This window comes from Felis catus, chromosome B4, assembly GCF_018350175.1.
Source record: "Felis catus isolate Fca126 chromosome B4, F.catus_Fca126_mat1.0, whole genome shotgun sequence".
In the NCBI taxonomy this organism is placed as follows: Eukaryota; Metazoa; Chordata; class Mammalia; order Carnivora; family Felidae; genus Felis; species Felis catus.
Window position 1 is genome coordinate 58803725 of NC_058374.1, and position 24278 is coordinate 58828002.

The window sequence follows — 24278 nt, forward strand, 5'->3', positions numbered from 1 at the left end:
ATAATAGGAGGGAGGAAATTATTTTGTGATACCTCAACTTTCACCAAGGTGAAAGGATTCATTTTTTTCTCTTTTCTAACTCAACTCTGTAACGTGTGCTTATTTAGGTTACAGTTTTAATGATGATTTATGATGTAGGGGGCTCTTTGATTCTTAAGCAGCATACCTATTTCATTAGCTGGTCATGGATATTGTTTACTTCTGGCCTTGAATATGAAGATCAAAATTGTTCTGAGGCAACCAGTTTGATGAGCCATTTCTAAATGTTTGTGCCCTTCATTTCCTTCTTGATGGTACCTGAATATTATCTAACTATCTTTGCCATTAAATATCTAAGATGTTTCCTGGATTTAAAATATATGAGATAAAACATAAAAATGTAATAAAAAAGGGAAAGTTTCCTTTCTCTGTGTATGCAACTGCTTGAGTCTTCTCTAGGAGTTGGAAGGAGACCTCACACTCTGAGATGTTTATGTTCTATGTCTCCTTTATGAAAGTGGAACTGGAGATGTTTGCATAAGCATCTAGTTTTCTTTAAACTCTGGAATACCTCTGACCCAGTGTGAATATAGATTGCAGGTCTTTTTACTCCCTCCTTACAACCTAACTGTGACACAGTAAGATTAGCCTGGGAAGATAGAGAACAGGGTGTCAAGCAGACTTTGAAGGAAGGAGGTTGTGGGAAACAAATATTCATGACATTTCAACTGAAGAATTTTGGAAACATAACACTTTGAGAGGTGATAGGAGAAAAATATTAATGAGTAAATGGCAGGAATATACAACTAAGTATAGATTAAAAAATAAAAACATTTGACACCAGAAAATGTAACCGTTAGATTTTTAAGACTTCTTTAGCAAGGTTTCACATTAAGGAGTGTTAAATATTAGTCCCTCTTCCCGGGCTGTTAAATACGGACTCAATGCTCACAAAAAGTGACCCCAGGAGGAGAAACTGTTATGGATGGTTCTTGTCAGGGTCCCAAAGAAGTTTCTTTGGAGGGCTAGAAGTTCATCTCATGTCCACTTTGGGCCATTCAGAACACTAAGAGATATGTGAACATAGGTTAGTTCACAGAAGGACTCCATCACCAGTACTTTACTAGGAGTGCCTCCTAGGTATAGGCACTGTTACCACTTATGAATTTAATGTCCTGTGTTTACAAAGTTTGGTGCTTTCTTGTCAGGTCCTAAGCAATTGGATACTCTTGAAGACAGTGCTGGTGATAGGTAACAAATCCTGCTTCTGTCCCTACCCTTTATCCCCTCTCTATTTTCTACCCTAGATTCCTCAGTGTCTCCTGGCAAGTCTGAGAGTTCATATGGCAGGTGGCAGACACAGGGAAATTACCTGGTCATTCCAGAGTTCTCTAACTCTAACTCATGGAAATTTCTGTTTCTGTAACTTCTGTGGCATCACCCACCTACACTGCCCATTAGTCACACAGCAGAACTCCCACACATTCCTTGCAAAGTACTGAGCAAAGAGCATTTGAGAGCTGTGACTCCAAGTACAACTGCATGGTTTTAATCAGTTGTAGCACAAAAATGTGATTAGCAGTCAAAGATCCTTGAGAATGAACTTTGCTTTGCTGTTTATACCAACAATTAGCAGTCTGTTAAATTAGCAGTTTTGGAAATAAGACCTGAATCTTTTCTGCTGTATGGAGCAGTCTTAAGATTCTCATGGTAGCCAACTCCTATTTTTTTTTTCTGTGAGTAAAAATGTCTCTTTCCTATTTCTACTTCTAAATAAGAAGAGGTATTTTTCCTTTCAGATGAGTTGGGAGGGGGTCAATAAGACAAAGACAATCTTAATGCTAGGATTCTAGCCTTAACTCTGTCACTTACTATCTAAGTGACTTTAGGCAAGTCACTGAATCTGTCTGAGCTAAAGTGTTTCCAACCATAAAACGAGATAATATCAGCCTATCTACTTCATAGGCTCAAACAAGATAATGTGAAAACCATGAAATGCTATATGAGCATATGGCATTATAAGTCGCCAAGGAAAGGTCATGAATATCAATGAGAACTGAAAGATGACTTAGTCTCTGAACAATTTTCCATAAATAGACATTCTGGCCTAAGAGCTGACTACCATATAAAATTTATTCACTGACAGATACAGTAAAATTTTGCTCCCAATAAAGTCTTCAGAAATATTCTGAGGGCACACTGATGGTCAGTCCTAAAGATATCACCAGATGGGGGTGGAGGCTCTGAGAAAACTGTAAGCCACCTGAAACTTTTCAAAACAGGGTGGGAAAAAAAAATCAAGCCTACCAAAGAATCTCCTACAGAGGGGAATCAATGAACAAATTTGTGACCATGGTGGTTAAGCAAAATAAGAACTGAAGAAAACCAACAGAGGCCAAAAACCTTTCCCAAAATTATATTATCCAATATCCAATAAGAGGATTCAAAAATTTTTCCCCCAACCAAACCCCAAAACAACAAATCCTTGTTTTTATATATAATAACATGTCCACTTTCCAACTTATATGTGGTATAATTCTTTCCTGGCTACAGAAATGAAAGGTAATTGAATTGTAGAAGTGCTGGTTGGTAATGTCTGTGGTGGATTTTAGATTCTCTCCTTTGCATTTCAACTACACTCTGCTCAGGGTTATATCAACTGGAGGAAATGGGTCCCAGGGAAGGTAGACCTCTGAGGGCAGGAATGATATCAGTGGGGATCCAGGCTGGATTCTCCAGTTCTCTGCAGTTAAAAGACGTTAGATTTAGTTTTGGTTCTGTGGTTCAGAACCAAACCATCATTATATGTATATGTATATGTATATGTATATGTATATGTATATGTATATGTATATACATATGGATATGTATATCCATTATGTTTAAAGTTTAAACATAAGGTGAATTTTGGTAACTTGTCTCTACAGACTTCAGTTGCTCTAAAATGAGGTGTTTTGAAGAAATCTCTACATTCCTGATGTCCTATAATAAGTGTCTGAGAAGAAAGCTTCTCAGAAGAACAGGGAGGTTGGGGCCACCATATTTTTAGGAAGTTGGAAGCTCAAGGGTAATGATGCTACAAAAATAGAGAGTAAAAGTAGACTTGTAAAAGAGTAGGTGACATTCAGAAAAATAGAAGATGATGATGATTAGAGAAAATCTAGAGAGAGACAAGCTGAAATAAATTGGGCCAGCTGAGCAATCTAAGAAAAACTGAAAGGTTGGTACACAGATGTGAGTTGTAGGGGGCACTATGAAAGGCCAGTAGGTTGTGTGAAGTGGTAAAATTAGGCCACTTCTGCCAGTAGGGTCTAGAATACTAACAAGTTAGGGATCAGGTGGCTCCAGCTTTATTCTTAAACCAAGGAATAAACATAAAGCCTACTCATAAAAAAAGAGCAAGAAAACATATAAATAGATCAGTTATGCACTAGAGCAGCAAAGGATGTAAACTAGAGAAGAATATTGACCAAAAGGAATCCTTGACCAAAGAAAAATCACTTGTCATCAGCTCTTTGGGGAACACTTTAAACACAACCACCAACAAAACAGAAAGCCATTGAGATCTTCCTCAATTACTTAGCTGTTAATATCATGAAAAAGATGAGGCAATGTAGAAAGTGACTGGTTAAATGATACAGGGTCATTTATCAACTGAATAGCAGAGGTCAGAGTTCGTAATCCTCCCTTTCATTGCCATTTAAGAGACATAAAACTATAGAGCATCTGCAATCTCTTAAACCAGAACAATTTCTGTTATGCTATTAATAATCTGTTGCTCATAGGAACCAAAATGTATTGGTATAGTTGCAGAACGTTTTTTGATTATTTGAAGTGACTCTGGATTCTAATTGTCCTTACTTATCCACCAAAGAGGATAGCATGAGTATATAGGGCAAAAAGTAAAGATGTGAAATTTCCTTGTTTCCCATTCTTAGAAAGTTTATCATACAACAGGGAAGATAAAAACTGATGCATCCAAAAGCAACATAAATATTTAACAGAAAATTAATGACTATAGAATATATGAGAACAATCCATGTTCTGATGGCTTTTTATATCTACAAATTATTTTAGTCTTCTTATTTTTCTGCAGAGAAGGAAAATTTGCAATACTGTTACTTACCTTTAAGTTCGTTGCCTATTGCTTTTGTAACTCAGATGTCTTATTTTTCGTGGTCCCTGCAAACCCCCCGCCAAAAGGAGAGAGATTGAGAATCCAATATTCCAAGCAGTGATTTTTTCACATTAAAACAAATCCTAGAATAAACTATAAAAAAGAATTTTCTTTCTTTGAAGAAGAAATCTAAAGTTTAAGGACATTATTTAATGGTAACTTTAAACAAGGGGTTTGAAAACTACTTGAAGAGTATTGTGTGATTATTAAGCCCAAGTTTTCAGTGAATCATTTTAAAAGGAAACTTATGTTTCAAGACATAATTAATCAAAACTTTGAGAGAAGAAATATCCATCTGAAAGATATATTTTTAAAAACTGAGATTGCGGGGTAATTTTACCAGCCTGTAAAATTCCTCAAATTCTCTATTTTCTACACTCACAGCTGCCATAATAATGAAGTAGCTAGTGAAGGGAGGTACAGAAATCAGGCTGCATCAGGAGGCCGGCATGAGATGGTGTGTGGACAGAAGTAAATGATGCTTAGCCTCTCAGTTTAGCTAACTTCACCCCGGTGATGAATGAGGTGAGAGATATGGTGGCCTCCTTCACTTCTATATACTTAAGCAGCCATTGAAAGTCACTTTGTTTAATTTCTACACAGAAAATGAGAGTATCAAACTGAAATAGCACTCAATTGAATAATACCAAGTACCAATTAGTTCTAGCCCAGAAATGAGATGTTCTTTTATTCCTGTAAAATAAAAGATAAGAAGGCAAAATAATTTTCAAAGTACAGACAATAATGAGCTCCTCTGGAAAAAAAACAACTACAGGAAAAGCTACTCAGTTATATCTAACCCTTTCTTTTTCTCTGAAAGCTCAGAAGAATTATCAAGTTAAATTGCCAGTATTTGATTACAAAGAAACAATATCCAGAGGCTGGATGTGAAAGTGTGATCTGAAAGAAAGATGAACAAAAATGCAGGGTGTTTCTGGTTAACACAGTGATTCTCTTAGTCACTAATAGGTTTCTGAATCCAATGAGTCAGCATGCTATTTGGCTCATCACAGTGAAAACTTTCTGAATAGTAAGTTGTGGACCTGGGGCATGAATAGGTTTCTAAGGTATTTTCCATACCAGAGACAGTGGCTCAGATGTAAGAATCTAGCTCATCATTTCTCACCTTCTGGAGCAATTTGTTGGCATGAAACAAACCTCGTGAATATTTTATGTATGTCTTTCCAAACTGAGTGGCCTGAGGATGGAGGTTTTGAATTGCACCCTGAAAACTTGTTCTTCAGCCAACAAAGTACTGATTTTAGAGATAAAAATATTTATAAAAAAATTCCCATCTATAATTTCTTGAAATTTAATGACAGAATTATCAGTAGCAGTGGTGTTTATTTCAATTGCAGTAAGTGATGGCAATTTCTTGATGGTTATTTGAGCCCGAAGCATTCAGCCTTAGTAACTTTATTATTGTTTTTTTAATGTTTACTTATTTTGAGAGAAGGAGAGAGTGAGAGAGAGAGAACACTTGCATTAGCGGGAGAGGGTTGGAAAGAGAGGGAGAGAGAGAATCCCAAGCAGGCTCTGCATTGCCAGCACAGAGCCCAACTCTGGGCTTAAGATCATGACCTGAGCTGAAGTCAGGAGTCAGATGCTTAACCAACTAAGCCACCCAGGTGCCCCCCTAGTAACTTTAATCTTACAATACTCTGACTTCCTGAAATAGTATTTCTTACTTGTGTGAAAAAATGGTTCACTAATTATTTTTTTCCATAAATGAGATTATAATATTTCATAACTAAAGGTAAATTACTTTAAAATACTTCTGTCTTATAATGTTGAATTGTTTTTAGATAACAGATCTAGCCATGAAGTTATCCAATCATTCTGTCATTAGAACTAATATCTTAAAATTCTTTGTATGATTATTAAAAAAAAACTTTATTTCACCTTTAAGAAGAGACATATAAATGGTTTTATTTGTCTACTATTTAGAAAAATGTCCTGTAGGAATATGGTGATGTTATAGTATAAATTTTCTGAAAGCAAGCAACAGAAAGAAAAATCATTACCTCTGAATACATGATGTGATATAATTTCCTTTATAAAAAAGTTCTTGATTTTTTTTTCAACGTTTTTATTTATTTTTGGGACAGAGAGAGACAGAGCATGAACGGGGGAGGGGCAGAGAGAGAGGGAGACACAGAATCGGAAACAGGCTCCAGGCTCTGAGCCATCAGCCCAGAGCCTGACGCGGGGCTCGAACTCACGGACCGCGAGATCGTGACCTGGCTGAAGTCGGACGCTTAACCGACTGTGCCACCCAGGCACCCCTAAAAGTTCTTGATTTTTTGATGCTGTTATTTTGATAACAAAAAATTGGACAGAAACCCTTGACAGTCTTCAGTGTTCCTTCAACTAATTATTTTCTACTCAGTCTATGTGTAAGAGTTCCAAGTAATTGGCCTTTGCTATTCTAAAGGATAGTCAGATTTTTTTCCCCTACATATCAGTTCATATAATTTCTAATTATATTATTGATTAGTACTGTGTATGTGTGTGTATAGATAGATAGATACATAGATAGATAGATATAACGTTAAGTAAAAACCAGAGATGTAACACTCAACATTCCAAATTCTTAATCGATAAATGTAAATAATGTGACACAAGTATAAACATCAATATAGAGAACAAAGAACTTATATAGAGGATACTTAAAGATAATTTATTTCTAACTTGTATTTTTTCCTTTGTTATTATTATGGATTAGAAATATGTTCTTATAGGGAAGAAATACTTTGATCCCAGCACAGACAAGCCAGACCTATTGAACTGTAATGAGAACTTGCCTACCGTCCAACTAAAGTAAAACTCCATAAATGTGATCTTATGATATATAGAGCTTACGGTGGTGAGATTTTAAATGTTTAATTCTTGCATGTTATCTATGTTCTAGTTTCCTTTATTTTCTAACAGATTGGCTTTTATAGTGTGGTTCTGCCGTCTTCGGAAACAAAGGAACATTGTTGTTATTATTATTATTACTATAATAACATTGTCTGGAAGACAGTTGTAGCTGTAGAGTCTACAATTAAAATGAATCCCACTACAGGGTGCAATATGGATCACAGATGATAGGCAAAGGGTATCAGACAGCATGCAAATAAGGTACATTAAATCGCACACACCACACTGCCTGCTTAAAACAATGTCTATAGGATACTATCTTCATACTAATTCCTGCCACTTAACTGAGCTACAGAAGAAGACTGACAGTGTTGTCCACATTCTGTGAGGTAATCTCAGCAAAAAGAATGCAAATTCTCTCTAGCCCTAGGAGAAACGGTGGCAACACAATGCAAACACATCTGCTTTGTCAAAGGTTAACCCTCCTAAGTGCACCTCCTTCATGGTGTCCTCATGCCTTGCCTCTGTGTGCTAATAGCTCCAAGGGCATACCACATTATATCAGAAATGTTTATTTTTTTCAAATTTTTATTGTGAAAAATTTGAAACAAAGAAAACATGAAAGCATAATACAACCAAATATGAATATCTGTCACCCAGCTTGACCAGTTAATATTTTGCCACTTTGCATGATCTATGCTTATATCACAGAACCATTGAAAAATTAAGGTCTTTGTATGAATCTAAGAACAACCAATATAACCACAACAAAAAGAACACAATTAATGACACAAGGGAAGAACAATGACTTGTCAATATCTAATATTAATTCTACATTTAAATGTACTTAATTGTCTTAATATCTTTTTAGATGTGACTTTTGTTTTCTTTTTAACAAGTAGCTTTTTAAGTGAAATTAAATGGTAGTGATGTGGTGTAGGCCATCTGGTTTAGACACAACTTAACAAGGGCTTAAACAAAATTATTTCTCTCTCATTTAGCCTGGAGATGTGCTGATCCATGGCATTTAGTGTGGCTTTTCCATCCTAACATCAAACTCACAGCTTCATCTCTGACCTGAAAGATGGCAGCTGCAGCCCTTGTTATCACAGTACACAGGAGACACAGAGAAGTACAACTTCAAGGGCATAATCCAGATGTTGCATACATGATTTCTGTTCACATTCCATTATGCGGAATATAGACACATGGTCCTATCACTGCAGCAGAGGCTGAGACAAATAGGCTTTATTCTTGGTGGCCATGTGTTGAGGTTTCCCTGGACTTGTGCATTGTGTATCTGAAGGAATGATGGTTTAGGGGCAGTAATTAGCCATCTCTGCCAGAGATATTCCTGGACATGACTAAGCTATGATGAACTATATTAAAATCAAATCCCTACATGCTGCAATATAATGATAGGCCTAGACTTATTTCAGATAAGACTATTTTTCTCCTACCTTAAATAAGCTTTCTTAACACTCATTTTGAGTTCATCAATCTATTTTTTAAGGTTTCCTTTCTCTTTCCTTGTCAAGATATGTCAGTGCTCATTACTGTAACTAACTCTGCTTACTTCCCGTTTCTAATTTTCCTTTATTGCTGTCATCAAGTTTCTAAAAAAAGTATTTTATCTAAGTATAACATACTTTTATTTAAGTATAATTAACATGCAGAAAAGTTCACAAGTCATAACTGCACAGCATGGTGAAAACAGTGAGAAAACAGTGATACATGTAAACACTATTCAGATCAAGAAGTGGAGCATTGTTTGTATTCTAGAAGCAGTTTGTGTAGCCTCCAAGTACTACTCCTCTCCTCCCAGAGATAATTATTCTGATCTTTAACACCATGGTTTAATTTTGTATGTTTTTGAATTTTATATAAATGGAATCATACAACATGTATTCCTTTTTGTCTGGCATCTTTTGCTCAATATTATGTTTATTAAGTTCACTGATGTTATTTCATTGGCAGTAGTTCATCCACTTTCATTGTTTATGGGGTTGTAGTAATAGATCATAATTTATCCATTATATTACTGATGAATAATTGGATTGCTTCTTAGTTTCTGACTGTTACAAATGCAGTTGTTATGGGGTGCCTGGGTGGCTCAGTCAGTTAAGCATCCGACTTTGGCTCAGGTCATGATCTCATGGTTTGTGAGTTCGAGTCCCATGTCAGGCTCTGTGCTGACAGCTCAGAGCCTGGAGCCTGCTTCGGATTCCATGTCTCCCTCTCTCTCTCTCTCTGCCCTCCCCCACTCATGCTCTGTCTCTCTCTGTCTCAAAAACAAATAAATATTACAATTTTGTTTAAAAAACAAATGCAGTTGCTATGATCGTTATTGTATTTTTTTTTGTATACTTATGTATATATTTGTTAGGCATATAAAATTCCTGGGAATGGAATTGTTAGATTATAAAGTAATGGGATATTTGTATATCCAGATATATATTTTTTTGCCTTATTGCATCCAGACTTCTAGTGTAATGTTGAACAGAAACTGCCATGGAGAGAATTCTTGTCTATCTGGATCTCAAAGAGAAAACTTTCATATCTTCCCCATTAGTTATGGCAATATGCTTTAGGATTCTTATATATAACACTTATCAGATTGAGAAAATTCTTTCTGGTCCTAATTTTCTAAGGTTCTTTCTTCCTGGGTGGCTATTTAATTTTATCAAATGCTTTTTCTATATCTTTGAGATGGCTATATAATTTTCCTCTTTATTCTGTTAAAATGATAAGGTTATGGGACACCGGGGTGGCTTATCAGTTGGGCGTCCAACTTCAGCTCAGGTCATGATCTTGTGGTTCGTGGGCTCAAGCCCCACATTGGGCTCTGTGCTGACAGCTCAGAGCCTGAGGTCTGCTTCACATTCTGTGTCTCCCTCTCTCTCTGCCCCTTTTCCACTCTCTCTCTGCTCCTTTTCCACTCATCTGTCTCTCTCTCAAGAATAAACATCAATTTTTTTTAATCTCTAAAATGTAAGGTGACTTGATTAATTTTTAACGCTCAAACCAACCTTGCATTTCTGAAATAAACCCACTTTATTTGTGATGTATTATCCCCAAATAATCCATATATCAAAGAAGATATCACATTAGAAATTAGAATATATTTTGACTGAATGATAATGAAACTATGACATATGTCAGACCATAAACATGACATTATTATATAATTCTTTTAGTGTCTATCCTAGATTACAACTTGAATCCTTGATTTACTAAAGACTACTATAAATTATAATTTTTACAACTTACTGGACAAAACATGTAATTTAGAGTACTTTAATTCCATTTACTCCCCTCCCAAATTATGTATTATTGCTGTTGTTATAGATTAAATTGTGTCCCCCCAAAATATATGTTGAAGTCCTAACCCCAGGAACCTATGTATGTGACCTTATTTGGAAATAGGGTCTTGCAAATGTAGTTAAGTAAGATGAAGTCATACTAGATTAGGGGGGACCGTAACCCAATAACTGGTGCCCTCATAAGAAGAGAGAAATATGGACACAGATACTTAGGAGAGAAGGCCATTAAAAAGCCATCTACAAGCCAAGGACCACCAAGGATCGCCAACTAAGAAGGGGGAAGGAAAGATAATCCTCCAGAGCCTTCAGAGAGTATAGCCTTTATGAACACTGTGATTTCAGACTTCTGGGCTCTAGAATTGTGAGAGAATATATTTCTGCTGTTTTAACCCTCTAAGTTTGTGGTACTTTGTTACAGTAGCCCTAGAAAACTAATACAGTTGTCATGTATTTAAATTCTATATAAATTTTAACCCCTACAAAACAATTTGTATTGTTTTGTATAGTGCATATTCATTTATGTTTATCCATCTTTGACTCTTTCCATTTTTCTTCATTTTGTCCTTCATCTCTGTACATCCTTGCTTTCTTCTTGAAGTACTTCTATCAGTATCTCCTGACCTTGGATTTGCTGTCAATGAATTCTCTTAGTTTTGTTTACCTGAAAATGCCTTTATTTTACCTTCACTTTCTGAAGTATACTTTTGCTAGGTATAGAACTCTAGGTTAGTAGTGCTTTTAGTATATAACACATTGACAATATCATTCCATCATCTTCTAACTTCTGTTATTTGCTTTTCTGAAGTTTTATTATAATATACATTGGTGTTCCCTTTGGATTTGTGCTGCTTGGGATTTATTTTTCATGATTCTGTGACTTGGTGTCTTTCATCAATTTTTGACAATTTTTTTCATTATTTATTTATATATTACTTCTGCCCCAATCTTTCACTTCTTTTCCTGTGGAACTCAAATTACAACTTTATTAGACCTACGTTTTCCTAATCTCTTTTTATAATCTGGTTTGTTTTTCTTTCCTTTCATTTCTTCCCCCAATTCTTTCCTTTCTAGCTTTTGGAATATTTTCTACAACACAACATTTTCAACATTGCTTCTAAAATTTTCTTTAAAACATATATCTAAATCTATGAGATGCTTGCTTAAAAACTTTCAGTGTCTCCATTTCTGTCTGTCCTTCAGAAAACATGTATTAAACAACTATTATGGGTCATGCACTAAGCTTAGTGCAGGGGACAAGGTAAGCAGTGTAAAAGTTATTTCTATCCTTTTAGAGTTTATAGTCCAGCGATAAAGAGAATTTATAGTAGAGTGCTATAAGGGCTTTGTATGATAGGGGAAGTATAGGATGCTAAGAGAATACATATAAGGAACATAAAACTAATTTGGTGGAGGCCAGAAGATGGGCTTTTTGGAGGTAATTACATATAAGTGGAAATGTTGAGAATGGAGAATATTTATCCAGGTGAAGAGAGGAGTGACAGAACTTGTGAAGGCCTAGGGGTAGTTATGGTATGCTGGAGGAACTGAAGGATCTTCAAGCTGGCTGAGGCACAGAGTGCAAGATGAATGTTGAGATAGGCTGGGTCAGGCTACAAGATACTTATATAATTTCATGAGTTTGAACTTCATCATGAGGATGTTGGGAGAGAAAATGAAAATATTTAAGCAGGAAAAGTGAAGAGGTTATTTAAGATAAATACACAAGATTCTGTGGTTAATTATAGGTGGGAGTTGAGAAAAAAAGGAATAGAGAAAGATTCTCAGGTCCTGGGGTTCTGAATGGCATTTGCTGAGATAAGGGGGAAAAGTGGATGGACAAACTTTAAGGGAGAGATGATGATGAGATAAATTTTGTAAATGTTGGGAATGAGACACTCATGGGGCATCCAGGAGATTATAGGTAATTGGCCTCATGAATCGAGTTCAGAATAGAGGGCTGGGCTGAAGGTATAAATTTTTCCTACTCCATATCATTTCTTACATAGTTTTCAAAGTTCTTTCAAAAATAGGTCTACCTATATGAGCCACCTGCTTATAAACCATCAGTGTCTCCTCCTAGCTATCTGATACAGTCCAAACTCTTTCACATAATGGTGTGCAAAGACTTTTATAGTCCCCACCAAACTTTCCAGACTAACATCTCAACATATATTTCAGTTGGATGCAATTTCTCACTGTTCCCTAGACACATAGAATTTATTTTTTATCTCCATATGCTTTTAAAATATGCTATTTCTTTTATTCAGAATGCTTTGCCCACTTTCTTTTAAACTTGAATAGCTTCTATTCATCTTTCCATATCATAGTTCAAATACTATCTCCTTTGAGTTGCCTTTTCAATTGCTTTCATGTCACTTTATAAACGTTTCTAAAACAATGTTTTTTGAACAGAGATCCTGTCCCATTTATTGGTAATGAAGTAAATTTAGAGGGTCATGACAGGTACTTAAAAATGAAATAGAATACAGTAGGAAATACAAACAACTCAGAAAATTAAGTACTGCCTTTTGAAACTTTTGGGTCAGTTACACATGTACATGTGTATATGTATACTGAGTAATGATGTAAACCATATTTCTTACTGTGGTTTATTGTCAAAAATATTTGTAAGTCACTACCTTACTATGTTTGTTGCTTTACTATTTGTTTTTCTTCCCAGAAAGAGAGTGCCTTATTTTTGTGTCTGTGGTGCTTAGCATTATGATTTATTATAGGCACTCAGCCATTTTTGAGTAAATTGTTTATGGTATGGGCTTTACCCAGATGTCAATATTCTCTCCCTCTTTCTTTTGTTCAGTGTCCCTTCAATTCTTCTATTAAGGTAAAGAAATAGTTTAATTTTGTTGATAACATGTCTTTAATACATATTCTTTGTAGAAGGAATGATGTATTCTAGGTTTGGAAGACATATTAGTAGCAACAGATAAGTTTTCTGAGCTTCCACAGTTCATAGTAGAAAAATTTCAGAATTTCAAGTTAGATTTGAGGTGAACAACAACACAATACAAGCACCACCACCAACACCAACACCCAAGTTCATGTATATTGCTTCAGGGAGAGGTGGAGGAGACAAGGAACACAGAAGGAACTACAGGGGGATTCTGCTTTATAAGTAATACTTATTTATTTTAAAGCAGAAAATAGCTGATGCAGATATGACAACATATTAACATTTTCAGTTGAAGTAGGAAGAGGACTGTGTTGCAACTTTATATATTTTATAGTATTAAAAAAATTTCAAAGACGGGAAATTTTCTAGCTCTATCACTTACTTTTTTAGCTGTGAAATGGGAATATTAATGGGACTTATAATGAGATGAAAATTTATTATTTCAGTATCTGTCATCATATTTCTCTTATGATAGGGTAGGATATCTTGACAGCCTTTTGAGAGAAGTTGTGGTGATCTCTGAAGGTATGGGAGGAACTGTGTTTCTAAAAGAGAAGATGAGAGTGATTATGGAAAGAGATTTGAAGTGAAGGGCCAGTGGATGCCCCCACCCCCCTTGTAGGACAGGTGAAAGGACTTTTAAGGAGATTCTATTCACAATTTTTGGCTTTTTTTTCCTGGTAGGGGGCTTTGATGAAACCCTCTCTCATAACTCCATAGTTATCAGGAATACTTTCCTCATACAAGTGTGTGTGTGTGTGTGTGTGTGTGTGTGTGTGTGTATGTGTGTATGTGTGTGTTCTACTTTGTTGTGAACATTCAGTGGGAGAGAATGAGTTTCATATCTTATTTAATCATTTAATAATCTGTTAATCCACTACGTTAACTGGACCTTCTGTGCATCTTGTGATTTCCATCCAGTTTCCATGCAGAACACTCCCCTATGTTTCTGCTAATTCCTATGGGAATAAATTCTCAGCAGACCAAATGATAAGTGGTAACTTTTGGCAAACATCTTGCTATTGCTTTAGAAACACTATTATCAAGAATAGAAACAAGCCAAAGATGGTCATGCTTACTGGAACTCTTCCATAATATACCAGAGAACCTAGTCAATTTAATAACATAAGAAAATAGTATAGGACTTCTGCAGAAGATAGCAGAGTAGGAGTATCCTAAGTTCACCATGTCCCATGGATACACCTAGATAACACTCACATCAGTGCAAATAACAAAGAAAACCACCTGAAGACTGGCAGAACAGACTCTCCACAGCTCAATGTAAAGAAGAGGCCATATCAAAGAGGGTAGGAAGGATGGAGACATGGTTGGGAGCCAAATGGAACCATGGGATTGTCCCAGGGAGGGAGGGTTACCACCAGCATAGAGACAGGAAGAGGACCAGACCCCATACCAGGCACCTCAGGCACAGGGAACCCACATGGGGAGCCAAACGTTTGGCTTTGAAAACCACAGGTGCCTAACAATCAGTGGAATTTTAAAAATCAGTGGCTCAGCTCTGGGAGAGCTGGGAGGATGGAGTCTCTGCTCTTTTAGGGACAGCACAGCAAACAGCCCTGCTAAGACATAGTATAGAAGCAGCAGTTTGAAAAATGCCTGAAATATAGAAGAAGATTTTATTTACTAATCTCAGAGTATGTGCTAGAGATGCAGGGATCTTTGGGCAACTACTCTAAGAACAAAAGACCTGGTGGGTGCCATTTCCCTCCCCTGTCCCCCAGCCTAGATATACAGACACCTGTGGGAACCAGTGCAGTGCCAACACACTCCACCTAGCTTACTAAAAGTATACCTCACTCCTGGGCTCTTCTATGGACCTTCCCCTGCACCCAGCCTCTGGAGGAGTTCTCCAAAGTGGCTAATGGTCTCCTACCACAGCAGAGGTAACCCTACTAATACTGCATGCCAGGTCCCTGTGAGCTTCTGCAGATCTGCCCCCTTCAACCTGGTGAACCTTGGCAGTTTTCCCAGGTGGCTGTAAGGCCCCTCCCACAGCAGACCAGGATGGTCTTTGCAGGCACCACAGTCTACTCCCACATTTTCCTGTAGACTATCTCCTCTAATATACCCTTGGCTGGAGCCCATCCAAACTGGTGCCACAAGCCTGCAGTGTACAAAGAGCCCCAGCAGGGGCCAGGACCACTGCAAAGTAACTCCTGGGACAGGGGAAGATAATGATAGAAGCCATTCCAACTGAAGCCCACAGTAGTCTGGTAGTCTGGGGGCAAATATCAGGACTGACTACAGGTTCCGACTACCAGCAAAAGCTTCTCAGTGGGCAACACAAAAGAAAGCTTTGCAGTTCAGTGCTACTGAAGTGCTGGCATACAACTGGTCTGACTCAACTCAAGCCCAAGGGTGGCCCTAGACTGGCCCACTAACAATACAGAGACCAAACACTGACCACAAACAGCAGAGAGTCATTGCAAATAACTGGAATGAAGGCAAATGTGAGTCAGCCACAATAGTAGGGCACACACAACCTAGCAGGCACTCCTGAAGTGCCAGGTTCTGGTAACAGGGAACACTGCACTGCAGGTCTTCAAAGGACATCTTCTTCATAAGGCCACTACTTTCAAGAGCAGGAGGCATACCTGATCTTCTTAACATATAGAAACATACACAGAGAGTTAGACAAACTGAGGGGACAGAGGAATAGGTCCCAAATGAAAGAACAGGACAAAATCAGAGCATGGGAGCTAAATAAAACAGAGATAAGTAATATGCCTGCTAGATAATTAAAGTAATGGTCACAAAGATACTCACTGGACTGAAGAAAAGAGTAGAAAACATCAGTAAGACCCTCAACAAAGAAAGAGAAAACAAAAAAGAACCAATCAGAGATGAAAAACTCAATAACCAAAGTTAAAATTACACTAGATGGAATAAGCAATAGGCTAGAGGAAGCTGAAGAATGAATCAGTGACCTAGGAAACAGAGTAATGGAAAGCAGTCAAGCTGAACAGGAGAGCAAACTAATAATAAAAAATGAAAATAGACATAGGGAACTCAGTGACACCATCAAAAGTAATATTTGCATTATAGAGATCCAAAAAAAAAGAGAATGAATGCAGAAAATTTGAAAAATAATAGCTGAAAACTTCTTGAATTTGGGGAAGAAAACAAATCCAGATCCAGGAGGAACAGAGAGCCCCAATAAAATCAAACCAAGAAGGTCCACACCAAGTCATATAGTAATTAAAATGACAAAAAGTAGTGAGACAGAGACAATGTCAAAAGCCCAAAAAGAAAAGAAAACAGTTACATACAAGCCCTTAAGGCTAACAGTGGACTTTTCAGCAGAGACCTTGCAGGCTAGAAAGGAGTGGCATGATAGGTTCAAAGTGCTGAATGAAAGAAACCCACAGCCAAGAATATTCTATCCAGGAAGGCTATCATCTTAACATAACAGAAAAATACTTAAAGAGTTTCCCATACAAACAACAGTTAAAGGAATACATGACCACTAAACCAGGCCAACGAGAAATGTTAAAGGGGACGTTTGAGTGGAAAGGAAAGACCATAAGTAGGAGTAAGAAAAGTAGAAAGCACAAAAGCAGTAAAATTAAGTGTATCTATAAAAATCAGGTAAGATATTAACAAAATAAAAGGATGTAAAATATAATACCATATGCCTAAAATGTGGGAGAAGGAGGAGTAAAGAATGGGTTGAGACTTTAGTGACTGTCACCTTAATATAGACTGCTATATATGCATAAGATGGTATATATAAGCCTAATAGTGATAACAAATCAAAAATCATTCATAGATATGCAAAAAATAAGGAGAAAGGGATCCAAGCGTATCACTAAAAAAGCCAGCAGGGGCACCTGGGTGGCTCAGTCAGTTAAGTATCCGATTCTTGTTTTCAGCTCAGATCATGGTCTCATGGTTCATGGGTTCAAGCCCCACATCAGGCTCTGTGCTGAAAGTTTAGGATTCTCTCTCTCCTTCTCTCTCTGCCCCTCCACAACTCATGTGTGCTCTCTCTCTCTCAAAATAAATACATAAACTTTAAAAAAGCCAGCAAACTGTGAAAGAAGAGAGCAAGAGAAGAAAGTAACAGAGAACTACAAAACAACCATAAAACAAGTAACATAATGGCAATAAATACACATACCTATCACTAATTATTTTGAATGTAAATGGACTAAATGTTCCAGTCAAAAGACATAGGGTGATGGAATGGATAAAAAAGCAATACCCATCTATATGCTGCCTATAAGAGACTCATTTCAGACCTAAAGATACATGCAGATTAAAAGTGAAGAGATTGAGGGGCACGTGCGTGGCTCAGTTGGTTAAGCATCCAACTTTGGCTCAGGTCATGATCTCACAGTTCGTGGGTTTGAGCCCCACATCGGTCTTTGCGCTGGTGGTTCAGAGCTGGGAGCCTGCCTCTGATTCTGTGTCTCCCTCTCTCTCTGCCCCTCCCCTGCTTGTGCTCTATCTCTGTCTCTCAAAAATAAATAAGTGTTAAAAAATGTTTTTTAAGTGAAGGGATTGAAAAGCATTTATCATGCAAATGGAGGTGAAAAGAAAGCTGGGGTAGCAATACACATCAGACAAAATAGCCTTTAAAACAAACACTACAACAGAAGACAAAGAAAGACACTATATAATCATAAAGGGAACAATTTAACAAGAAGACATAATAATCGTAAATATTTATGCACCCAGCATGAGAGCAGCCAAACACATAAAGCAGCTAATAACATACGCATAAAGAAAGTAATTAATAGTAATATAATAATATTAGGGGACTTTGACACCTAACTTATCTGATAAAGGGTTAGTATCCAAAATATATAAAGAACTTATAAAACTCAACATCCCAAAACCAAATAATCCAGTTAAAAATTGGCAGAAGACATGAATAGACATTTTTCCAAAAAAGACACACAGGTGGCTAGCAGACACATGAAAAGATGCTTAACATTACTCATCATCAGGGAAATACAAATCAAAACTCCAATAAGACTTCACCTCACACCTGTCAGAATGGCTAAAATTAACAACACAGGAAACAAAGCTGTGGTGAGGATGTGGAGAAAGGGGAATCCTCTTTCACTGTTGGTAGGAATGCAAACTGGTGCAGTCACTCTGAAGAACAGTATGGAGGTTCCTCACAAAGTTAAAAATAGAACTACTCTATGATCCAGCAATTGTACTATTAAGTATTTACCCAAAGGATACAAAAATATTGATTCGAAGGGACACATGCACCCCAATGTTTACAGCAGCTTTATCAACAATAGCTAAATTATGGAAAGAGCCCCAGTGTCCATCAACTGATGAATGGATAGAGAATATGTGCCACACACACACACACACACACAGGAATATTAGCCATAAAAATAATAAAATCTTGCCTTTTGAAACGTGGTGGATGGAGCTACAGTGTATTATGCTAAGTGAAATAGTCCGAGAAAGACAAATACCATATGATTTCATTCTTATGTGGAATTTAAGAAACAGAACAGATGAACATAGGGGAAAATAAAGAGATGCAAACTGGAAAACAGACTCAACTTTAGAGAACAAATGAGGGGAAATGGGTGGGGGAATGGGTTAAATGGGTGATGGTTATTAAGGAGGGCACCTGGAATGAGCACTGGGTTTTGTAAGTAAGTGATGAATCACTAAATTCTACACCCAAAACGAATCTTACACTGAATGTGAACTATCTGGAATTTAAATAAAAACTTGAAAAAAATAACTTATACAATTGAATACCAAAGAAACAAATAACCCAACTGAAAAATGGAGAGAGGGCATGAATATACATTTCTCCAAAGAAGATATACAGATAGCCAACAGACACATGAAAAGATACTCAACATCACTAATTATCAGGGAAATGCAAATCAAAACCACAATGAAATATCACCTCACACTTGTCAGAATGGCTAAAATAAAAAAAGACAAGAAATAACAAGCATTGGTGAGGATGTGGAGAAAAAGGAACCCTTGTGCACTGTTGGAAGGAATGCAAATTGGTGCAGCCACTGTGAAAAATAGTATAGAATTTCCTCAAAAAATTGAAAATAGAATTACCATATGATCACCATAGTGAAAATACTACTGGATATTTGCCCAAAGAGAACAAAAACACTAATTCAAAAAGATATGCGCCCTTATGTTTATTGTAGCATTATTTACAGTAGCCAAGATTTAGAAGCAACCCAAGGGTCCATGTATAGGTGAATGAATAAAGAAGAAATGGTATATATATATACAATGGAATATGACTCAGCCTTAAAAATGAATAGAATCTGACCATTTGGAGCAACAACATGGATGGATCTATAGGGTATAATGCTAAGTGAAATAAGTCAGTCAGTGAAAGACAAATACCATATTATTTCACTCAGATGTGGAATTTAAGAAACAAAACATGTAAACAAGGAATAAAAGAGACAAATTCTTTTAAAAGAAGATTTAGATCTTTTTAGATCTTTTAGATCTAAATTCTTATAGATCTTTTAAAATATTGTTTTTAAAAAAATTATTAGAATGCCAGTAGTTAACATACAGTGTTAATTAATTTCAGTTCAGTATATTACTCAGTGCTCATCAAGGTAAGAGTATTCTTAATCCCCTTCACCTATTTCACCCATCTCCCTGCCCACCTTTCCTCTGGTAACCATCTGTTTGTTTTCTATAGTTAAGAGTCTATGTTTTGGTTTTCCTGTTTTTTCTCCTTGTCCATTTGTTTTGTTCCTTTTTCTCCACATCTTCAAAACACTTGTTTCTTGAGTTTTTAAGTTTAGTCCTTCTGCCAAGTGTGAAGTGATATCTCATTGTGGTTTTGATTTGCATAACCCTGATGATGGATGATATGGAGTATCTTTTCACATTGGCCATCTGTATGTATGTCTTCTTTGGAGTAACGTCTGTTCATGAACATACTCTTAAATATACAGAACAAACTGGTGGTCGCCAGAGAGGAGGTGGGCTGGGGGATGGATGAAATATGTGAAGGGGATTATGAGTACAGTAATCATGATGGGCACTGAGTGATGCACAGAGATTTAAATAATAATATTGTACACTTGAAATACAATAAAATTTATGTTAATTATAGTTGAATAAAAAGATTAAAGAAAGAAAATTTGAAGCCAAATTTCTTTGAGAAACAAGTTGTCTAGAACGGGTAAAATAGTGTCTACTATCATTATTTGGAGAAAAACATAATTCGTGTTCTTATGAATCTCAAGTCTAAGTTGTAATGCACTAAAAGTGTGTGTCTGTGTGTATTATACATAAAAATTATATGTATAAATTATTGCTAAAGAGCTCTTTAAATTTCCAAATCTCTTACTTGATGGATGAAGAAAGTCAAGCACAAAGATGTAGGGTATTAATTTTATGAAACTGAATATATTCAGGAATTTACATAATTTTTATCATTCCACTTCTAAAAGTTACTATTTTGGGGGTACTACTTCCAATTATGTGTTAGTATACTCACACAGTGGTTTTCATACTATGGCATAGAATTCTATGATTCCAGAAAGGTACCTCAAAGATCACAGGGAAGGAGAGAAGAAGCCAGGGAGGATGGGAGGGAAGAAGGGTATAGTGGGCAGTGGGAATTGCTATCTTTTCTTCAATTTGGACAGGTTTCCTTGTAACATTTTATATATTGAGTCTGCCCAATATTTCATTTAAAAAAGCATCCCTCTACTAATTAAAAGTTTGCAAATCATTATAGCTTGAGCAGCATATAGCACCTGTATGAAGCTGACTTTCACAGCTTAGGATTGGGAATTGCATTCTAATTAGATTCTTGTAAACCTTTGGGGGCACCTGATGAACTTCATGGACTCTTTCTCCAGAAACCATCATATAGGCACACATTTGTGTACCAGATGTAGCAGTTCAGGGACTTCCCCAAATCCATTCACAGATCCTGGGTTGATAACCCAACTTAAGAGGACTGAAATAAGAAACTTCTTGTTGAAAAAGAGTAAGAATTTGGTATTGATATTAGAATGTGTTTGGAAAAGATGTTTATAGCAGCACTTTCAACAATAGCCAAATTATGGAAAGAGCCTAAATGTTCATCAACTGACAAATGGATAAAGAAGATGTGGTTTATATATACAATGGAATACTACTTGGCAATGAGAAAGAATGAAATCTGGCCATTTGTAGCAACGTGGATGGAACTGGAGAGTATTATGCTATGTGAAATAAGTCAGGTAGAGAAAGACAGATCCCACATGTTTTCACTTATATGTGGATCCTGAGAAACTTAATAGAAGACCAGCGGGGAGGGGAGGGGGGAAAAGTTACAGAGAGGGAAGGAGGCAAACCATAAGAGACTCTTAAATACTGAGAACAAACTGAGGGTTGATGGAGGGTGGGGGAGAGGGTAAAGTGGGTGATGGGCATTGAGGAGGGCACCTGTTCGGATGAGCACTGAGTGTTGTATGGAAACCAATTTGACAATAAATTATATATAATATAAAAAAAAAGAAAAGATAAATTTTTCTTTAAGCATAGCATAACTTTGTAAGGCTAGTTTTTCTTGCCTAATGAAAAACAAAATGTACTTTTGACCAAACTTCAAGTATCCTATGTACTCTTTCTGGCCACATTATTCTTTTATATATCGAGTCTGCCCAATATTTCATTTAAAAAAGCATCCCTCTACTAATTAAAAGTTTGCAAATCATTATAGCAAATCATTATTCAACAGATATTGAGAACAGTAGAAGACACTGTGCTAAAGCAAATGTAAGTGAATGATTTATGATACTTGCTTTAGGAGCCATCTACACTTGAAGAAATGAATGGTATTTATTTATTTATTTATTTATTTATTTATTTATGTTTAAGTTTGTTTATTTTGAGAGAAAAACAGAGAGAGTGAGTGGGGAATGGGCAGAGAGAGAGTGAGCGAGAGAGAATCCCAACCAGGCTCCATGCTGTCACTGTGGAGCCCTATGTAGGTCTCAAACCCACAAACCATGAGATCATGACCTGATCTAAAACCTAAAGTCAGATGCTCAGCTGAGTGAGCCACCCAAATGCCCCAAATAGTTTTTAGTACTTAGTGAATTTTATCACTTATCCCCTTTCACCAGGTCTCCTTCCCTCCTTCTCTCTCCTCCTTCCTCCTCTCTCTTCCTCCTCCCACCCACATCTCTTAACTCTCCAGTGGAATAAATACTTTGCCTTACCTGGGCTGGATCAGACCCAGATGACTGAGGCCTAGGCTGTCTATCTAAGCTGCTTCCAGCCATGCTGGTATTGTGAGGTTCAATCAGAGGACAGTAGGGATGTGCAGGGACATTGGGACTGTGGCACCAAGGACTGCTATTAGGAAAAAGGGTTGGTGGGTTTTCTTTTTCTCTGTAAAAAAAAATTAAGTCTAAAGTGAACCAAAAAGGGATCATCATAGTTCATTATCAATGAACCTCAATTAAAGTGAAAGCATGTTTCAAGACCACGTTTTAAGACCATGTGGGCAGTGCTTTTATCACATCAGAAGTATTTGCCCACACATGTGTAACAAATTCTCACGTTAAGCCACAAGGCAACTTTTGATCCAAGATGAAATTCCTAGATGATTCACTATTCCCTCCACCGAAGCACTGCTAAAGACATGGTGATAATTTCATCTCTTCACCTCTCCACAGCCTTGCCTCTAACAGCATTGCCACTAAGAAGTGAAATGGCCGGAGGGGTCTCGATATTGCCTAGCGGAAGTCACCTGCCTTTACTGTCCCATGACTATAACCCTGCTTTCTCTGTGTTTTTCACAAAACACAACTAGTATTATGGTTTTTATCATTCTATTTGAAATAGGATTTTTTTTGTCATTATTGATTTACCTATTCATCATGTCTCTACTTGTCACCCAGTCATTCCTACTTGTTCAGTTAAAAATTTTTTTTTAAAAATCCAAACAACTTTTACCTTTTAAGAAAAACTCTAACTTGTTCCATCTGATTTTTTGAGGTATCCTTATTAGACTTGTCTTGTTTTTCTTTAGTTGTAGATATAGCTGTTGGCCAATGAAATATGTGTCTTCGAGACGTTGGACTTACTATTGAGCATCTGTCAAATTCAATGTCAGTCTCTAATTTCTCCCACACTTGTTTCCAGTGAATAGGAGTGTACCAGGCGACAGCCTAACAAAAATGATTCATTAATGTCAACTACCGATGGATAGATTTTTTTAAATGTCATAGGCTTATTGCAGTAAAATTTCAAAGTCAAACAATTTAATGCCACTCACTTACTATGGGTGAATTAATAAAACACACAGTGAGGATGTAATAAGACATCCTGGCCTTAGTTTCCAATTCTGAAACTTACAAACTGCATAACCTCAGACAGATTAGTTGCTTATTATCTTGGACTGTGTCCTCATATGTGAAATGGGGAGGATGGTGGTAGGGAATTGTTATATGAGGGTGTTGTGAGGTTCAGTTAAGCTACTAAATTTCATTAACTATAAAGAACTATGCAAAAAGCAGTTGTAAGTAGTTGTGTAGTTCAAATCAGAGTAAAAGGAGCAGTATAAGTACAAAGACTAATTTCATTTCAGGGAAGGACAATTTACTCAAATAGGCATTCCAGGAGCTCAGAGATCTGGTCTCTCGTTCAACACGCAGTGTCTGGGAACAGTGTGCACACAAAGTAGAAACCCCAAATGCATTTGCAGAACAAATAAATGGGTGGATAAATGTGATGAAAAATATGAAACAGAAATGCCTTAATCATAATCTGCCAATGATTTTTTACAAGGCTGAGGAAATAACTTAGATTATATCACCTATTTTTCCCATCAATGAGAATCATTAGAAGTATTACAAAATTCAGTTTTAGCCCGCTGAAAGATCTAAAGGTAAGTGAGTAAATGCTTCAAAATTACAGCTAATGAGTGGTCTCCCTATCTAACAACTGCTGTTGTTACAGAAAGACATTAAATGGCTCTTAATAAATTAGCAAGTCTACTCAAAAGAGAGAGTACAATCTAAGAATGAGG

General features: G+C 36.6%; 1 protein-coding gene across 29 annotated transcripts in view; it reads right to left on the bottom strand.

The window, feature by feature from the left end:
* LMNTD1 (lamin tail domain containing 1) overlaps nucleotides 1-24278 on the bottom strand; it is a 533991-nt gene that overhangs the window by 83109 nt on the left and 426604 nt on the right. For 24 of the 29 annotated variants that reach the window (XM_045061565.1, XM_045061562.1, XM_045061567.1 and 21 more), the window contains 4 exons: nucleotides 23204-23418; nucleotides 22465-22636; nucleotides 13635-13797; nucleotides 4106-4161 (listed from right to left, as the gene is read on the bottom strand). In XM_045061565.1, the coding sequence (XP_044917500.1) occupies nucleotides 13708-13797; nucleotides 22465-22636; nucleotides 23204-23418 (477 nt within the window). In that variant the 3' untranslated portion in view covers nucleotides 4106-4161; nucleotides 13635-13707. The remainder of the gene's footprint in view (nucleotides 1-4105; nucleotides 4162-13634; nucleotides 13798-22464; nucleotides 22637-23203; nucleotides 23419-24278) is intronic. The other 5 variants (XM_023256862.2, XM_023256860.2, XM_045061574.1 and 2 more) reach the window with 3 other exon arrangements.